This window comes from Pteropus alecto, unplaced genomic scaffold, assembly GCF_000325575.1.
Source record: "Pteropus alecto unplaced genomic scaffold, ASM32557v1 scaffold97, whole genome shotgun sequence".
NCBI classification, from domain to species: domain Eukaryota; kingdom Metazoa; phylum Chordata; class Mammalia; order Chiroptera; family Pteropodidae; genus Pteropus; species Pteropus alecto.
In genome coordinates, this window is record NW_006439713.1 from 347,711 (window position 1) to 364,989 (window position 17,279).

A 17,279-nucleotide genomic window follows, 5' to 3' on the forward strand; every position below is an offset into this window, starting at 1 on the left:
TTCCCGCGCGGCGCTCCTCGGCGGCCCGCCCGCGGCCCTGTCCTTCGGCCCCCCGGGTCCCCGCGGCTCACGGAAGCCGTCCCGAATTGCGCTGAAGTTGTCAGCGTTAACCAGTTCCCTCCAACTTTGAGCTGCTAACGACGTGTCGGGAGAGCTCTAGCTCTCATCCCGCCCGTGTCGAGTCGCCCGATACCATAGGGTCCTAGTCGTTGGCGTTTTCTCCACTTAACAAGTCTCTTGCGTGTTTAAACGATGATCGAGCCGATCATAAAGACGTTTGATGTGAAAAAGCGTTATGGACACTACTGAGTGACCTAACCGTAGAAGACGTCTGCTTTAAAATTCTTGAAGGTGCAATTCCAGCACAAGCACAAAGGTTTTTTTTTTTCCGACTCTTTTTTTTTTTTTAAGATTGCATGCCTTCCCTGATCAAGTGTTAGGTTAAAAGTTAAAGTTTTAATTCTGACTTTGCCCCCTTGACCCATATTCATTCCCAGTGCTTTGACTAAAATTTAGACTAAGGGGAATATATATCCAGACACAGTAGTATAATTCTCCCTTGGAAAACCTAAAAACTAAGCATCTGGCTTAATCTTAATCTACTGTTCAAATAAGTAGTTACTATTTTTGGTTTCTTCAGGGCCGTATAAAGTTTATGCAAATATATGTTTTTAATATCCAATCCCTTTTTGTCATAGGTAATGTTTTAATACCACTTTTTCAAACACTGTTTAAATTGTTTCTGTATTAAAACATTGTTAATGTTTTGATACCACTTTTTTCAAACACTGTTTAAATTGTTTCTGTTTTCCAGGATGCAGTCTATCTTGTAAAATGTCTACTCTTTACACATAATAGAATCTCCTGTGTTGATGGAAGAGTGGGGTATATTTTTTTCTAGCAAAAATTCCAAAACAAAATCATCAGTCATAGTCACTTGGGTGTCAGCCCAAAGCCAATCCCTGGGGTCTCAAAGACGGATCAAATTTGGATCTTTTTCTCAAGGAAGGAGGGGGTGCATGTCAAGTAAAGGATGATTCTAGTAAAATGCATTAAAATGTGGTAAATGCTGGTACCCTGGGCTCACGGAGGAGCAACATGGAGAACTTGCCTTTAGATGAGATCTCAAATGAACGGGCCAGCTCTGCTGGGGAAAGGCTCCTCTGAGTGAGGGAAAGGCTGAGAACTTGCATCCTTAATGTCGTTATTCTGGGCCATGACTTCTGTCTTGTGCAGTTTTTTTTTCCTTGTTCTTGTGAAAAGCTCTATCAAGTGGCATCTTCACTGTTGCCCTACAAAACTTCAGGCATTTATTCCAGTAACAGCCTCTTTGAGCTGTATTGTAAAAGTCATGACTTTACTTCAAGAAACTTGGTTATTTAACCTTAAAGTTATTCATGTTCTCATTTCAGAGAGACTTGGTGGGGTTTTAGTTTCCAGGAAACAAAATCAACTAAAAAATGATTTCTTTTTAATTTAAGCTAGAAGAAAATGTAGGTTTCTACCAATTAAAAATAATTATTGTATGTTAACAAATTAAAAAAAAAGTTTTTAAAACAACTAATTATTCATTTGAAGTTATGAATAATTTCTAAATCCTAGCATAGATTAGACTTGCTAATATCTTCTGTGATAATAATTCATACCTTTTCTTTTCCATCTTTTCATTTTATTTTGGTAATTCACACAGCAGATTACTAAAGTTTATTGCTACAGAAGTTTTGATTAATATCTAAGCTCTAAGTAACTAACTGGGCATCATGAAATGAAAGCCACCTCTGGAAGTATAGGAATAAGGATTGTTTGGATTATATGGAATTGTTTGGCAGGAGTTTTGCCCGTTCTGAGATTTTTTTTTAAATAGCTCTTCGTTTTCTGGTGACTCAAGATTAATGTTACATACTCGAGTTAGGTAATCTACAGCAAGTCTTATAAGTCAGCAAATATATATAGTAGTACCATTTTCCTCCTGATAGGTCCAGACCTTTCCACTTTTATTGCTACGTAATAATAAATCAGTGGCTAGGCAGTCTTCATGGTCCTTCAGATATCATTGAGGCTCTTCCATCTTAACTCTATTGGCTGTCTCAATGTGTGATGCTTCCTAAAAAATCGAATCTATACAGTAACCTTTCACCTCTGCACATCTAAATTTGGGGCGCGTCCAGTAGATTCCAGTTCATCACGGATCCGGGCCTCCTGCCGTTGCTGTCACACTGGCTGGATCGCAAGACTCGATGCGGGTCGTCCCAAGTATTGGAACAGTGCGAGGGAGAGGGCTTTGTGATAGGGGCAGAAGGAGCAGGTTGAGTTCTCGATAGCTTGTCTTCAGCGTCTTGAAACCAGGAGCATTATGCACTTCAGACCTGGGTTTAGAAATTTCCTGTCACTCTGGCGTTGTGGGTGAGAGAAGCTGGACTTTGTTTCCTGTCTTAGTTAACGACGGCATTTAATGAGCGCTGTGCATAAAGCACGCGCGCGTTGTACCTGGTTCTCGGGACAGTGCCAGATTGGCATTCTCGTGCAACAGAGGGTTCCTGAGACCCTGAGAGGTGGGGTCACTTGTCCAGCCCCGGCAGCTAGTGGCAGAGTCAGGATCTTGACTTTCACTACACCGTGTTGTCACCCTCAAGAGAGAGCATTTCATCGTGGAAGACGTAGGAACACGTAGATTTTACGTTCAGTTTAGTTTTAGACTGATATTTCGTTGAAAAGAAAACAGTAAAGCAGAGAACTTTGAATAAGGAGTTGAGCTGGGTTCCCTTCATTAAAAGAGCATATTTATAGAGGGCAAATTGAAGCCAAGTAGCCCTAAAATATTGCCGGGAAGGAGAGGGTAAGTACTGCCGATAAAAAACGACGGGCCTGTGCTTTTGCGAAATAAAAGTAGTTTGAAAGCATGGGTCGTGTTGATGACATATTTCCATCTGTTTGATCTCTTCCCTGCAAAATAATCTCTTATTTTCCCTTACAGAGTCAACTGTTCATTTTATTTCAAAATCGGAGCATGTCGTCATGGAGACAGATGCTCTCGGTTGCACAATAAACCGACCTTTAGCCAGGTTTGTTTTTTCTTTTTTTTTCTTTTTTTTCTATTTTCGCGTAAATATCAAAATTCGATGTACTTTACAGAGACAGTTAATTTCCACGTATCGAGCGGGTCGTTTTTTTCCCTCTAGTTTTATTTTCCATCTGTGTTCATAGCGAGTGCTCTTTCATTCCGTGAGGATGAGGCAGGGGAGCCACCCCACTGGAGGAACTGAGGGCGCCCTGTTCTCATCACTAGAGACACCTGGTAGAGAGAAGTTGCAGTGTGTGCTGTGAGCTGCGACCGGTCCCTGCACCCTGGTAGACCTGAGTCCGAGGGCAGCCATGCCAGCACTGGCCTAGCATCTTCCAGGCGCGCAAGGGGCGGGGGTGGGTGCGGGGCAGCATGTAGCCTCTGACCGCTGGAGACCTGCAGGCAGTGGAGAGGCTGGCGCGAACGCCCATAGGCCCGTGCTGCCGGGCGCCAGGTTGTCCCGCCCTGCTGTGCCCGCTCTCTTAGATCCCTCAGAGACACAGCGGGTCACATCATGGCACAGAAACGTGAACAGTGAAACACAGCGTCAGAAGATGGGCGTTTGCTTCAGTCCCTCGTAGGCCATCTATTCAGCTGATTGAGAGATGCCCCTTACCTTGGGCTTAGGTCTGCCGAGTTCAGTTCCATCAAAAATTAGGATTTTCAAGAGTTTATTTTTGGTGAATTGAAGATAAGGCAAGAGTTTGCACCCTCTAAGTGATCACTGATGGATTAAAGGGAGAAAACACCTCTGATAGGAACAGAATTTACGCCCATGTTTATCGCAGTGATTGGAATTAGAAAAGGCTATGCTTCAGTCTTCCCAGGCAGGGCTGTCGAGCTCCTCCTAACCGCCCGTGAAGTCCCAGCGTGTCACCTCTGACCGTTGGAGAACTATTGTGTCTGGCCACTGGAGGCTGTCCAACTCCGCTTCTGTTCTCAGATTTTAAATTTCTAACGGAACGGACATTTATGTTTTCTTATATTTAGGAAAATTAGCCAATTGATGTAAGAAAGAGACTTTTTTTCCTAATTTAATCCCGTAAAAAACCCTATAATTTAATTCGTTTTTAGAAGGGGATAACAGCTTCCTTTTCCCCATTATTCCTGATTACCACGTGGTTAGTATAACGAAAATCTTTCAATAGCTTTGAATATGCCTCGATTTCAGAATATTGGAGAACTTGCTTTAAATGTTCTGTTTACGGTAATTTTTGTAAGCACTTCGATTTATTAACTAAATCTCGCCACTAATCCAAAGGCCTTGGATTGGGCACTAACCAAGCTCCTTACGTGTCCACTGAGTTCTTTGGTTTGGGGAGGTTATTTCTAGACCTGCCAAGTGTTGGGCTGAGAGAGAAGTTGCCCCGCCCCCCTTAGTTTTCCTTAAGCTACCTTTGACACCTGGTTTATTTTCTTCGATTCATTGACTACCTCAGAATATTAATGGAAAGTTAACTTGAGCACTTTGGGTCAAAATAAGACAGTGATTCCATTAAAATTTGGTGGAGTTGGTCGTACGTGTTAACTTGAGCACCTTGTTTATGTCATCTTAACCACCCCTGATTTTAATGGAACAGCATCAGCCCCTTTAAGTGAAGGGTCTTGGCGTCAAACAGCCGTGTACCTAAGTGAGACCTAAAATGAATCTTCCTGTTGACTGATTCGGCTCAGGATAGCCATTCACCAGGGTTGTCGCACACTGGTAATTCCAGTTGGAGATAGATGATAAGTCAGCTTTGGAGACACCTGAGGCCCGAGACCAGTTAACTCTTACCATGGTGCCCAGTGGCCCGGGGAGGATGCCCGGCCCAAGCAGGGGTCTGCGTGCCACGTGTGTGCAGCTGGCTGCTGGACGTCCTCTGGTGCCTCTGATGGGGCATTCACACAGCCACGCCCCTAGAAATGCAGCGGGGGTGGGACCACTGAACTCATCTGCTTTGGACACGTGGTGAAACCAGACGTTTATTTTTCTAAATCGTGTGTTTTATTGGTTCAGCTTGTAAATACCTAGTGTAATTCAGTGTGGGTTTCTTTTTAAGCTTCTTACAGTGATGTGGACGTTAAGATTCTTGTAATATATTAGCCTACTAACTTGAACATGGTTTGTTTTTTCAGACAACTTGATTTTAAGAAGAACGGTACAATGTAAGGTTTCAAGTCTGCCTGATCCCGTTTAAAGCACAAGGGCTAAAAGGATTTTTTTCCCTTAAAAGAAGGATCGGAAAAGAGCAAATGCGTTAAGCTATTGTATTATGTAAACAGAGATCCCAGCAAGAAAGTGTGAATGCGATAGGTGTCCGTGACAGTTAGGGGACCCGTTGGGTGTGCCTGTTTCCTACGAGACCAGAGAGCTTCGTGGACTGCATACAGTCGGGTTATGCATTTGGTTTTTAAAAAGTCATTTCGTATGGGGAATATGGCTATAATGTGAGTTTTTTCAACATCTTAGTGTCTGCTGGCTTGAAGTATAAGAAAATGGTAACATTCTGCTATTTTTCTTGCAAAAAAACACTTTAATAATGTGGGACTACGCAAAACAACAGTCATAATTTCCTCTTGGTTGCTGGCTGACTTGACCTAAGTCACTGCTCAAACTCTGTTTTCATAATATGATGGTTTGGGTGTACTCTGCAGAAGACGAGTGTCTGGCTTGCGGGAAACAAGCAAGCGCTGAGCCGTTTGCAAACAAGTTGTCTCTTTGCAATTGTCTAATATATGCACAGCAGCCAGTAGAATTCCCCTTTTTATTTTTTTTTCCCCGCAGACCATCTTGATTCAAAACATCTATCGTAATCCCCAAAACAGTGCACAGACGGCTGACGGCTCACACTGTAAGTCCCACAGTTGGAGAAATTTTTTTAAAACGATGGTGTTAAAGAGCCCACTCTTAATTGAGACAAATAATGTTGGCTTCTGAGCTGCTGACATAGAGCTGTTGCAAACAGGACAAGGTGCTGGAAGTCCTTGGCGTGTACAGCAAGAACTCGATACTTGGCCGTTTTCAGCAGGCTGACCTAGGGAGGGCTGCTGGCCGGGTCCCTTCCCTTGGTTGATGTTTGTTAACAGGAAGGGGTCCGTCCAAGCGACATTTGAACTTGATCAGCCAATCATTGGTCTTTACAGTGACTGAACCTCTGGCATTTATTAAGTTCTTTCTGTAAGATTAACAATCTTAGGAATATTTAGGAATCAGGTAAGTAACCCAATAAGTGTGGGTTTTATTTCACCATTATAATTTTTCCTCTAGGAAGTGGAGATTCCATGATATGTAATTATTGTATTTCTCTAATACAGTCATTCCGTCATCAGTTTATACAGACACTTTCTCGGTCGTCCATTAAAAGTTTTCTGTGACATCTAAGAAAATTGGTGGTAGCCTGCCAAGTTATTTGCACTCTGAACTGGCTCAGAACTTTGGGATGGACAGTTGTCCCGCTCTGCGAACGGAAATACAATGCTGGCATATCATGGGGTCTCTGTACAGCGCAGTGTAGGGCTCCGAGACAGCATCAGCTAAGAGTTCGTCTCTGCCTCGACAGAAATAACTTCCTCTTTTTTCAGCACTGAGTTGACTGAAGCGACCGCCACAGGAAACCGGTTAAGTGTTTACATTTAATTTTCCATAATATAAAGTTGTTGCGTTTTGTATTTCAGACCATTGCCCTCTTGAACATTTACCGTAACCCTCAAAACTCTTCCCAGTCTGCTGACGGTTTGCGCTGTAAGTTCATACAAGTTCCTTCCCTGGTCCCCCGGGCTTGCGTGTCAGAGCTCAGCGTCCGCGCCGCCTGGTCTGCCGCTGTAGCACGGACGCTCCCACTAGAGGCGTCAGAGCTTTTGTCCCACTGACCCGTGGGAACCTCTTTTGAGAGTGGACCTCCTGCCCCCCGTTGAAGGAGGAAACGGCCGCGGAGGGCGCTCTTCACCGAGCTCGGAGCTGCTGCTCCTCCCCCTGCCCCGTCACCCGACAGGACACTGCCCGTGGAGCGCGTGCTTCCCTCTGAAGAGCAGGCGCTGAGAGCTCGCTCCCTGGAGCAGCAGGGTGTTCTGGGATCGCTTTCAGATCCCGTGCATCAGGGCTCCCCTTCCTCTCCACCGTGGAGCTCGTGCTCTGGCGGCGACAGCGGCGTTCTGAGAGGTGCCCTGACGCCCCCTCCGAGCTGTGCGGCCCGAGTCCTCCCGCCCCGTGCCGACTCGGTCTGTGACAAGACGACGGAAAGGTCTCCAGCCACGGGAGTTGGTGCTCAGTGGGGGGGACGCTGTGGACTGGGCTTTCGGAGGACAGTACCATTTCTCCCTGAGGCGGTAAACGCTCAGCTTCGAATATCATGTTCACTGAGGGCTAGAGGATGGGATACACGTTAGCATCGTTGAAGGTTCACAAAACTAAAATTTAAACTTCAGCATCTTGGGCTGTAGAAGCAACGTAGTCACCTGTGGGTACACTGGAACGGATGTCCCGGACTCTTGTTAACATCAAGGGCTCCGAACCAGGTGGGGCACTCCCCTTCACCCGTTTGTTTTGAAGCCGTACCCATGAGCAGACGGCGCGAGCGCCAGGTACCCTGGCAGCCACGGGCCTCAGTCCCGTGCACCCTGAGCCCGGAGCCCCTCACTTTGTGGGTGACCTGCACCAGGCAGAAGGGCCACGGCAGCCACCACCCGCTCGTCCGGGCCACGCGCTGCGAGGCCCCCGGGCGCGTGTGCCTGCGGGGCGGGGGGCCCTCCTGTCAGCTTTTCCTGCCCAGATGCTCAACGGCCACCACCGACACTGACCCAGTAGCGGAGAACTTTGCCCGAACCTGACGGTAGCAGGATTGACCTGGTAGCCCTTGGTTTGAAATACCTGGTTTGGTTCTTTTTTGGAGAAGAGTGGGTGGAGGGAAGTCTTTATATGTGGACTTAACTAATTGTCACAGCAACGCTGCCCTGGGGCAAAACTGAATGGAAAGTAGGCGCTGCTGTAACCACACTTCACAGTTCTCTGCCCTGCTTGTTTCCTGGGGACCGAGGGTGCTTTCCGGGCTAAGGGGTGTCGTGTTAGTGTTCTTTGTGTCTTCATTTGCAGTTTACAGTGCTCTGGTTCTGCGGATGCTACAAAGAGCTTAGCTCTGCTAAATAGTCCCATTCTGGAGTTCAGATCCTACAGATTACATGACGTTCCTGCGCTGCAATTTAAGAAAATCAGTTTAGTTCCTTAGCAACAGATCCTGCCAGTAACATTTCAACCAGCGAGGTTCATTGACTTCCTAAAATTGGTGGTTCTTTTGAACGTACCCTTTCATATATATAAAAAGTAAACTTTCTATGCTTGGGTTAAGCTTAAGTAACAAAACCCAGTTTGAGAACGTTTCTGTAACAGAACTGGGTGTTTTTTCAAGTTGTATTATTTCAAATATATTGACTCATAAATAATTTTTTAGTGATTAGATTTTTAATCACTAATTTATGCCTTTCAAGTCAGTTCGTTTGACTCAAATACTTTAAGCAAAGTATTGAAGTTAAAATGTGCCCACTACCAAGCATCTCAAATACGAGCTTTCCAGAAGTTACCGGAACATGATACTTCGTGTTGCACGTGGCGATAGGAATGGCAGGGACGCAGCCGGTGTTCTCGCCACCACCAGGCGTGAGGCTCAGTGCTGCTCGGCCTTTGAGCACGTAGCTGTTTTCTCTCTGTCCTCAGTTCTCCCGACGTGGAGAAGGAATTGAGTAAACGCTCCGACCTGCCCTTCGCAGGGGCCGCTCTGACGAGCTCCCCCGGTTTCCACTGGGGAGGGTGTGTTCACGGTGCGTTTGCGGGTGGGACCGGCTGTCTAGAGTAGCTGTTGCCCGTATTCAGTAAATGTGGGGTTCTAAAGCGAGCTGGACTCCCAGAAATTCAAAAACAACTAAAATTCGGGGAAGGCCCATCCCACCGTTACCACGGGTCAGAAAGTGAATTGAAGTCCCTCTCCATCAAAAGATTGAAGTTCGTAGCCTTAAAGATAGAACGCGCTTGGGACAGCTAGGGGACTGCAGAGGCAGCAGTGTGGAGGCAGCCTGTGCCACAGCCCGGATGCCCGTGGTGCACGTGGCCCACGGACGTAACGACTGAGGACTAAGCTGGCCCGGCCTCGGGCCTTCCTGGGCCCCCTGGCCTCGCTGTTTGGGACACGAGTTTATTGCCCTGCCAGCTTTGTGACTGTTCAGACTTAGGTTAAGAGAACTCGGAAATTTGGCAGAGAGATTGATAATAGGAGTAGAGTGTAAATTTGCAAAATCCGCCAACAGAGCGGACCTGATTTCAGTTGGGGCACATGAATTAAGACGAGGAAACGTGAAGGAAATAGTTTGGGAATGCAACGTAAGAATGCTCGCTTCAGCAAAGCGTTGTAGCTTTCCCTTTATTCAGAGGGCGTTCAGAATACTTTGATTGACCTTGGTGACCGTCTTGAGTATTTATGGTCATTTGGGTTTTAATTGCAGGGGAATTTTCTAGCATTCCGTGCGGCTGCTAAACGGAAAGAAACTAGTCAGGGGCCTAAGCTTTGAATCACTTGCCCTGACTCAGCTTTCATTTTAACCTGATAAAGGGGAAAAGATCAGGGTGGGTCCTCGGCCTCTATTTGAAATGTTGAGAGGAAGAAAGTTTTCATTAAAAAGGTTTTTGAGAGTCAGCTTTTTCCTCACACTTGCTGGAAATGCGGCCCGGCCCTTCGGTGCTGATTAAAGCGTGTTGCGATTCTGCTAGCCAGCGTTGAGACGGGGGCGCTGCAAAGCCCCGCCACACCCAGGGCCTTGATGGGGCTGTGTGGCGGTCCCCTCGGTGCTGCGCTAGACGGCAGCCCTGTGGGGGTCTCTAGATAACCGAGCGTGTGTCACTGGCAGGGCGATGGGAGCACGGGCGCCCGCGCTGACCAGCAAGGTTTCTGTTGTCGGCAGGTGCCGTGAGCGACGTCGAGATGCAGGAGCACTACGACGAGTTTTTCGAGGTGAGAGCGGCTCTTGGCGACGGGCAGCCTCGCCGCCTTTTGTGTCGGAGGAATTAAAACTCGTCCGCTAGGGAAAGTACCCAGAGGTGAGTTAGGCTCGTGTCATGCCCCTGCAGGAGGTGTTCACAGAAATGGAGGAGAAGTACGGCGAGGTGGAGGAGATGAACGTCTGCGACAACCTCGGGGACCACCTCGTTGGGAACGTGTATGTGAAGGTGCGCGGGGGCTGTGCCTGGCGGCCTGGCGGGCGGGGTGCGGTGCTGTGGCGGGCGGGGCGGTGGTTGAGGGTGGGCAACGGCGGCGGCTGGGGTCCACCGTCGTCCTCCACGTCCAGTGTCCTCGTGGCTGCCGGGCAGAGGCTGTCGGAGCTGGGGCGAAGCTGCCGTGTGTGTTCGGTTTCCTTCGCCCGCGCACGTCCTTGCGTTGGCTCTTTTAACCAAGCGGGTCGGGAAGCCGAGGTGACGCGTTTGGCCCGGTCTCGGATGCCGCGGGTTCAGGAACCTAGTTGTAGACAGAGGGTCGCCTGACCCGTAGCTGCTCCGCGGCGGCGTCCCAGCCCGGCGCTCGGCCCGTGGGACCGCACAGAGGGGTGGCGAGCGCTCTGTCGCCTCGTTTCAGTTCCGCCGTGAGGAGGACGCGGAGAAGGCCGTGATCGACCTGAACAACCGCTGGTTCAACGGGCAGCCCATCCACGCCGAGCTCTCGCCCGTGACCGACTTCCGGGAAGCCTGCTGCCGCCAGTATGAAATGGGGTAGGTGGGGTCTCCGGCGGGGCGCGGGGCACAGGGCGCGGGCGTGGGGTGCCGGGAGCGGCAGTGCGTGGTGACGGCGCCCACTGTCCCCGCAGGGAGTGCACGCGAGGCGGCTTCTGCAACTTCATGCACCTGAAGCCCATCTCCAGGGAGCTCCGGCGGGAGCTCTACGGTCGCCGGCGCAAGAAGTGAGTGTCACCGCGTGTCCGTCGTGACGCGTCAGCAGTGGTCGCTGTGTCCCCGTTGTGATGCTGTGTCGCAGTATTGTGTTTTTTTCCAAGTGAAACTTGGCCTTAGTGTCATTTACATTCTTTAAAAGGCACCGCTTAGAACGTAGTGCACGTTTTGAAGTGTAAAAACACGCTCTTCAAAGAGGTCTGTGTGCACGTTGGCTTAAGTAGAGGGCGAACCTCAGTAACTGACGAGGGGACCGGGTTCTGTCGGGCCGGGTGGGTTATTGGCTTTGGCCCTGCGGACCGCCAGCAGAACGGAGCACAGCTGTGTGTCTGGTCCTGCTGTTTAAATCGGACAGCTGTCCCACTCAGCGCCCCGATGTCGGAGGGCACGCTGAGTCGCTCTTCCTGCGTAGATGGGGTTTTGACCCTGGAGGGTTCTCGTTTCTCGCCTGTTAAGCCCACGAGGCAAAGCAGGCGTGTGCGAGCCTGTCCTGGTGTCACAGAAAGCAGCGTAAGAGGAAGGGGACCCTGCCCTCCCCCCCCCAGAAGTCAGCCCAGAGGACACCGTTCCTCTCAGTTCCGGGGTGCCCTTTAATCTCGGACACAGGAGCGTCCGAGGCCGGGCACAGCTCAGCTGCGGCCTGCACCCGCTTGGCAGCCTTTTCCCGTTACTGGCTTCAGTTCGACGAGGTGCAGTGTCCGAACGCGTTAGTCGCTGGCCTCCTGTTGCACGGCTCAGTTCGGATGTCAGGGTTTGTTTCTTCCCCTTTCTTGCAGGCATCGGTCGAGGTCCCGGTCCCGGGAGCGGCGCTCTCGGTCCAGAGACCGTGGTCGTGGCGGCGGCGGCGGCGGCGGTGGCGGCGGCGGTGGACGGGAGCGTGACCGGAGGCGGTCAAGAGACCGGGAGCGGTCCGGGCGGTTCTGACCGTGCCGTTTTTACCGTACGTCTGCTAGAGAGTTGTAGTCGATTGACCAAACCAGTTCATAATGGGAATTTTTTTTAAAAAACAACAAAAAAAAACAAAGATGGGTTTCTGAATAAAATTTGTAGTGACACAGTACTCTTGGTGTTACTGTCTCGTGGAACGCCCACGGCGCTCTTCCTTTGCAGCCTGCACAGCCTCAGTCCTCGAGGTCAGGGTCAGTGTCCGCCATTGTCTTCGAAAAGCAATAAAACTGTGTTTCTACATTTAGGATCTGAACTGAAGCACTTACCAGTTGAGGGAAAATTCACATGGGCAAAACTCAGACCTGTTTCTTGTTAGCTGCTTACTAGGGAGTGATCCAGACTCTCTCCCGAGGCCGAGGAGCCCGTGTGGAAAGCCCAGGGTCTCTTCCTTGGCCGGGCCCTAAGCGGAGGACAGCGCTGTCATGGGGCGGCTGTCAGGAAGGGGGCGGCCGGCGCTGCATCCCCGCTCCGTGAGAGCTGCCATCTGTCCCAGAACGCGAGTGCACGTTACTCAGGAACGAGCTCGGTGCAGCCACCGGTCACAGCGCACGTGTCAGGGCTGCCACTGCGTCCTCAGACCATCCGGTTCAGGTAGACTCGCAAGCCCTCCGGTGTAGATCCGCCCTCTGCGAACATCCCTGTCTGCTGTCACTTCCCCGAGCCGTCTCCGTCACAGTGCCGGGGAGGGAACGGTGGTGTCAGGCATGCCTCACCCCGGCTGGGAGCCGGACTCAAGAGTCGACCCTGAGGCGGCGCACGTCCTTATTGGGCACCATGTGCTCTATTGTGACAGCTCCAAGCTCGGCGAGGGTCCTCGGCGCTTTCCCACGTAGCGCCCTCGTGTCTGCCCGTGTCTTGCTGTGCTGGGAGGAGTTCGGGGAGCCAGAGCTAAATCCCGCTCTTGGCATGGGAGAAAACGTCACTGGTGTCACCTGCCGCCACCACACACCAGTCAGTGAGTGGAAGGGAGTGTTCCTCCCATGGTCAGGGTGCCCATGGAAGGCTTTATGTGACTGGCAGTGGCTTTGTCCCAGTGTGGTCTCTGGTGAAGTTAGGTTTCACCTGCTTTTTGCAGGAGTGGGCAGATGATTTCGGATAAATTAGTCCAGTTTTGAGTTGGTGATCTAGAAAGTTCTTTTTGAATCATATTCTCCACACTCCAAAAAAGTCTGTACCGATACTTGTTTTTCTACCTGAGTTTGGTCAAAGTTGTAGAGATGATGAGTCCTTTCCCCTGCATCCGAGGGAGGGAATGTGGCAGAATGTTGCTTTATGTTTCTTCACTTTTGATTAGTGTCACCTTTCCCCTGAAGGTATATATTTAAAACGTGAATAGAAATCCATCAAAGGTGCTTCCGCACTGCCACTGAGGCGGGAAAGGCCAGCTCGCAAAGCGGAGTCGGCATGCGGCCCCTTCCCCTCCTGCTCCCTCCGCCCCTGACGCTTGTCTGCAGTGACGGGAAGCTGAGAGGCTTTGACCCAAAATGCCCGTGACGAGTTGCTGCTGAAATATAGTATCAATCCTCTTGTTTTAACAGTCATGTTGAATTATCTCATTTTTGCAGCTTTTTGTGCTTGCCGTTTTGACACAGTAGGCATAACAAACAAGCTTACTGGAGCACGAGTCCCCAGTGGTCAGCTAGAGGTCATCCTGAATATTTCTAACTGGCGAGCGCAGTGGCCAGGACCCTGCTGATTGCTGAAAATTCACTTCCTGTGAGCGATGCTGGAGAAAGGACAGTGGCACATGCCACCGCAGTGTCTAAGCTCTGGTCGGGTCTCGCCGTCACTTCTCAGTTCGGGATGCCCTATTTCCCAAAGGGGACGAAATGGCAGGTGCTTTCTCAGACGAAGGAGGCTAGGTTCAGGGACAGAAGTCGTCTGTACCGCAGATGCACTTCTGGAGGCTTGGGGACGGGAGCTCAGCCTTGGTACCTCAGAACGTCACATGGGACTTGAGTGTGGCTACCCGGAGTGTTTGGCTTCGTTTTGTCTGCTGGTCCCCAGAACATGTAAATGTCCCAGAGGAACAGACCTGGCAATCAACGTAAGTGGCTTCTCAACTTCTAATTTGCCAAGCGGGACTTTTTTTTGCTGTCATCAGATTTCACCACCGTTTCATGGAAGCTTTTTAATTTTTTATTATGGGAAATTTTAAACATGCGGCCCTCCAGCGAGCAGCGCCCAGCAGCGCCCGCCCACTCACCGAGTTGCCTTTGGTCTGAGGTCCGGCAGCCCCAGGCCCGGCCGGCATCCTCGGGAGGTGGGGGCGGACGTATGTGCGCGCGTCAGAAGTGAGCACCTGACGTTCCAGCTGGTGTTTCCGGACAAAGATGAGCAAGGCCTCTACCGGGGGACACGGACGCTCCCGTGGGAGGCGGGTGGGCGACCAGGTGCCGAGACCAGCAGGCGGCCTGGGGAGACCTCAACGAGTAGACGAGTCCTACTCCCCAAATCAAAAAGAATGAAGTAGGAATAAGTTCAACCGAGACCTGTACGCTGAAAATCAAAACATTGCTGAGAGAAACCGAAGTCCCAAACAGCGGGGAACCACTGGCTTCACGGCGGGGATGGAGGCCTCGTCCCCCGGCCGTCCGCCCATTCAGTGCAGTCCCCCTCAGCTCCAACAGCCTCTCTGCAGAAAAGGAAAAGCTGACCCTAAAATTCGCATGGCGTTGCGGGGGACCGCACACAGCCCCGCAGTCTCAGACAACACTGGCCAGCTCGCACTTCTGATTCGAAACCTTGGGGGCAAAGTCGGCGTAAAGAAGCCACTGTCACCAGGAGGTCAGCAGAGTGGAACTGAGGGTCCAGAAAGAAGCCCCTGTGCTGACGGTCAGTTGATTGACAAGGGCGCCGAGAGCAGTCGATGGAGGAGGAGGGTCTCTTCTAATGGGGCTGGGACAGCTGGTCGTCTACAAGCAAAAGCGTGGAACTGGACTCCTGCCTCGCACCATATACAAAACAGCACTCAGAATGGGTCAACAACCTAAATACGAGAATTGGAACCATACAACTCGCTGAAGGAAAGGCGGGGTAAATCCTGAAGACCTTGGATTCTGCAGTGGTTTCTTAGATGTGACTCCAAAAGCACAAGCAACAAAAGGAGATAGATAGATAGATAGATAGATAGATAGATAGATAGATAGATAGATAGATAGATAGATAGATGGAAATTCATCAAAATCAAAAGCTTTTTGCATCAAAGACACTATCAAAAAAGTGAGAAGACACCCCACAGCATGGAAGAAAATATTTGCAAATCATGTATCTGATCAGGGTTTAGTGTCCAGAATATATAAAGGATTCCTCCAGCTCAACAACAAAAAGACAAACACCCAATTTAATGACAGAGTAAGGCCCTGAATCGACATTACTCCAAAGACACAGAGATGGCCAACAAGCACGTGAAAAACACTCATTTGTCAGCAGGGAGATGCAAATCAATACCACAGCAATCAGATCCCACTCCACACCCAGGAGGGTGGCGAGGATCCAAACGACAAGTGACAGCAGGCGTGGGGAGCGCGTGGGCAAACCGGGACTCTCCTGCGTCCCCGGAGGAGACGTGAACGGTGCGGCTGCCGTGGACGCGGTCTGGCAGGTCCTCATAAGATTGCAACAGAAGCACCAAGTCTGCGGCCACGCCCCCCTGAACAAGCCCGATCCCATCTGATCTCGGAAGCCAAGCAGAGTTGGTGCCGTAGGCATAAAAAATTAAAAAAATAAGGGATTGTCAGCTGACAAGGTCCTTGCAATCTAGGAGGTCAACCAAGGGTTGCCTCGCCTAAAAAATTAAAAAATAAAAATGATAAAATAGAAGCATCGTGTGACCCGGCAATTCTACTCGTGGGCTGCGCCCAAGAGAAATGAGAACATTCACACGAAAACATGCACCCCGTGTGCGTTCACAGGAGCGTGATCACAGCGGCCACAGGCGGGAGCAGCATACGTGTCCACCAGCGGACGGACGCATGAATGAGGGGTGGTGTGCCCCCACGGCGACCTTCACTCATGTGGTGTGCCCGCATGGTGACCTTCACTCATGTGGTGTGCCCGCATGGTGGTGACCTTTACTTCACAATAAGAAATGAAGTACTGATACATGTGACGACATGGACAAACCTCATGACGTGCCAAGTGGAGAGAGGCAGTCACAAAGGGGACACGAGGGGAGAGTCCATTCATACGAAACGTCCTGGGTAGACAAATCCGGGGAGACCGAGCAGCCAGGCGGTTGCCAGGGCTGGGGGTGGAGAAGGGTGGTGTGGGGTGATGGCCACGGGGTCTGCCGTGAAGCTCACTGTGTCGATGGCCACCCAGCTCTCAATGTGCCCGAAGCCGCGGAGTCATACACTTTAATGGTGCATTGTATGCACGAACCGTATTGATAAAGCTGTTCCAAATAAAAAGTTATCGAGACAGGAAATAGCCTTTATTTTTGTGTAAAATAGTGTTCGTAAAGTTCATCCTTCAGGAAAGAGGCGCAGGATACTGTCTACGTTGTGGAGATAAAACACCCTAAGAATAAAAAATGACATCGCCAGCGGCGGCCTCTGAGACGGGAACTGGGGTGGGGACGGGCGCCGCTGACCTTCCCAGCTGTTGCCTTGTTTTCTGTGGATGAATCGTTGCCTCCCCCCGATCTGTGCCTGGAAGACCCAGCCGCAGGTCCCGCCCGTCCCCCACCTCCCAGGTGTGTCCCCCTTGGCTGTCTCAATCGCGTGCCAATGCCTGAGCTGCAGACCCTTCCACCGGCCCTTAGGGACTCGTGCAGTGGCAGCAAACTCCTCCACAGTGGACATCAGCCCTCCCGGGCCTGGATGCTCGCCGGCAGTCAGAGGCCCAGGTGTGGGCGGGCTGGTGTCTCCCGAAGCCCCTCTCCTGGGCCTGCACGTGGTCACTCCCCGCCCCCACCTCACCCCCGCCACCGCGGTCACCTGTGCAGGCACAATCGTCTTCTCACCGGTCACTTTGGTCACTTCGGGCTCGTGCCTGCTGTGGACTAAATATTTGTGTATATCCCCGCCCCACCCCACCCCCACACAGAAGCATTTGTATGTTGAAATCCTGCCCCCCGTGCGGTGGCACTGGGTGGTGGGGCCTCTGGGAGGGAGCAGGTCCCATGAGGGATGAGTGCCCTCTGGAGAAGGCCGGGGGAGAGCTGTCCTCCCGCCTGGCACGTGGGAAAACGAGCAGGAAGACTTTCAGACGGCGCATTGGAACAGGGGAGACAGAGGGCTCGACTCGGCATACGACAAAGCGGGGAGCAGAGTGGGGTGTCCCCCAGCTGTGTAGATTCTCACTAAGCCCACCTAGCAGGGTTCCCACCGAAGGCAGGCTAAGGGAGAGGGGTGCGGGGTT

At 50.8% G+C, this 17,279-nt stretch overlaps 1 protein-coding gene across 3 annotated transcripts; it reads left to right on the plus strand.

The window, feature by feature from the left end:
- Nucleotides 1–1,633: 1,633 nt before the first annotated feature.
- Nucleotides 1,634–12,027, plus strand: U2AF1 (U2 small nuclear RNA auxiliary factor 1). Of its 3 annotated transcripts, XM_025050193.1 has the most exons (8): nt 1,654–3,062; nt 5,829–5,895; nt 6,719–6,785; nt 9,989–10,038; nt 10,155–10,253; nt 10,657–10,790; nt 10,886–10,978; nt 11,744–12,027. In XM_025050193.1, exons 4-8 carry the CDS (start codon nt 10,009–10,011, stop codon nt 11,889–11,891), a joined length of 504 nt encoding a protein of 167 aa, XP_024905961.1. In that variant the 5' UTR covers nt 1,654–3,062; nt 5,829–5,895; nt 6,719–6,785; nt 9,989–10,008; the 3' UTR covers nt 11,892–12,027. The 3 variants fall into 3 exon arrangements, with proteins under 3 accessions (XP_006916781.1, XP_024905961.1, XP_006916780.1); XM_006916719.3 differs by lacking the exon at nt 6,719–6,785 and having other exon boundaries at nt 1,634–3,062; XM_006916718.3 differs by lacking the exon at nt 5,829–5,895 and having other exon boundaries at nt 1,656–3,062.
- The last annotated feature ends 5,252 nt before the right edge of the window (nt 12,028–17,279 follow it).

Excerpts from the sequence above, each read along its gene's own strand:
- U2AF1 (XM_006916719.3), top strand. The coding sequence starts at position 10,009 with ATGCAGGAGCACTACGACGAGTTTTTCGAG. Across the intron at positions 10,254-10,656 it reads TTGGGAACGTGTATGTGAAG|TTCCGCCGTGAGGAGGACGC; the intron begins GTGCGCGGGGGC and ends GCCTCGTTTCAG. Across the intron at positions 10,979-11,743 it reads TACGGTCGCCGGCGCAAGAA|GCATCGGTCGAGGTCCCGGT; the intron begins GTGAGTGTCACC and ends CCTTTCTTGCAG.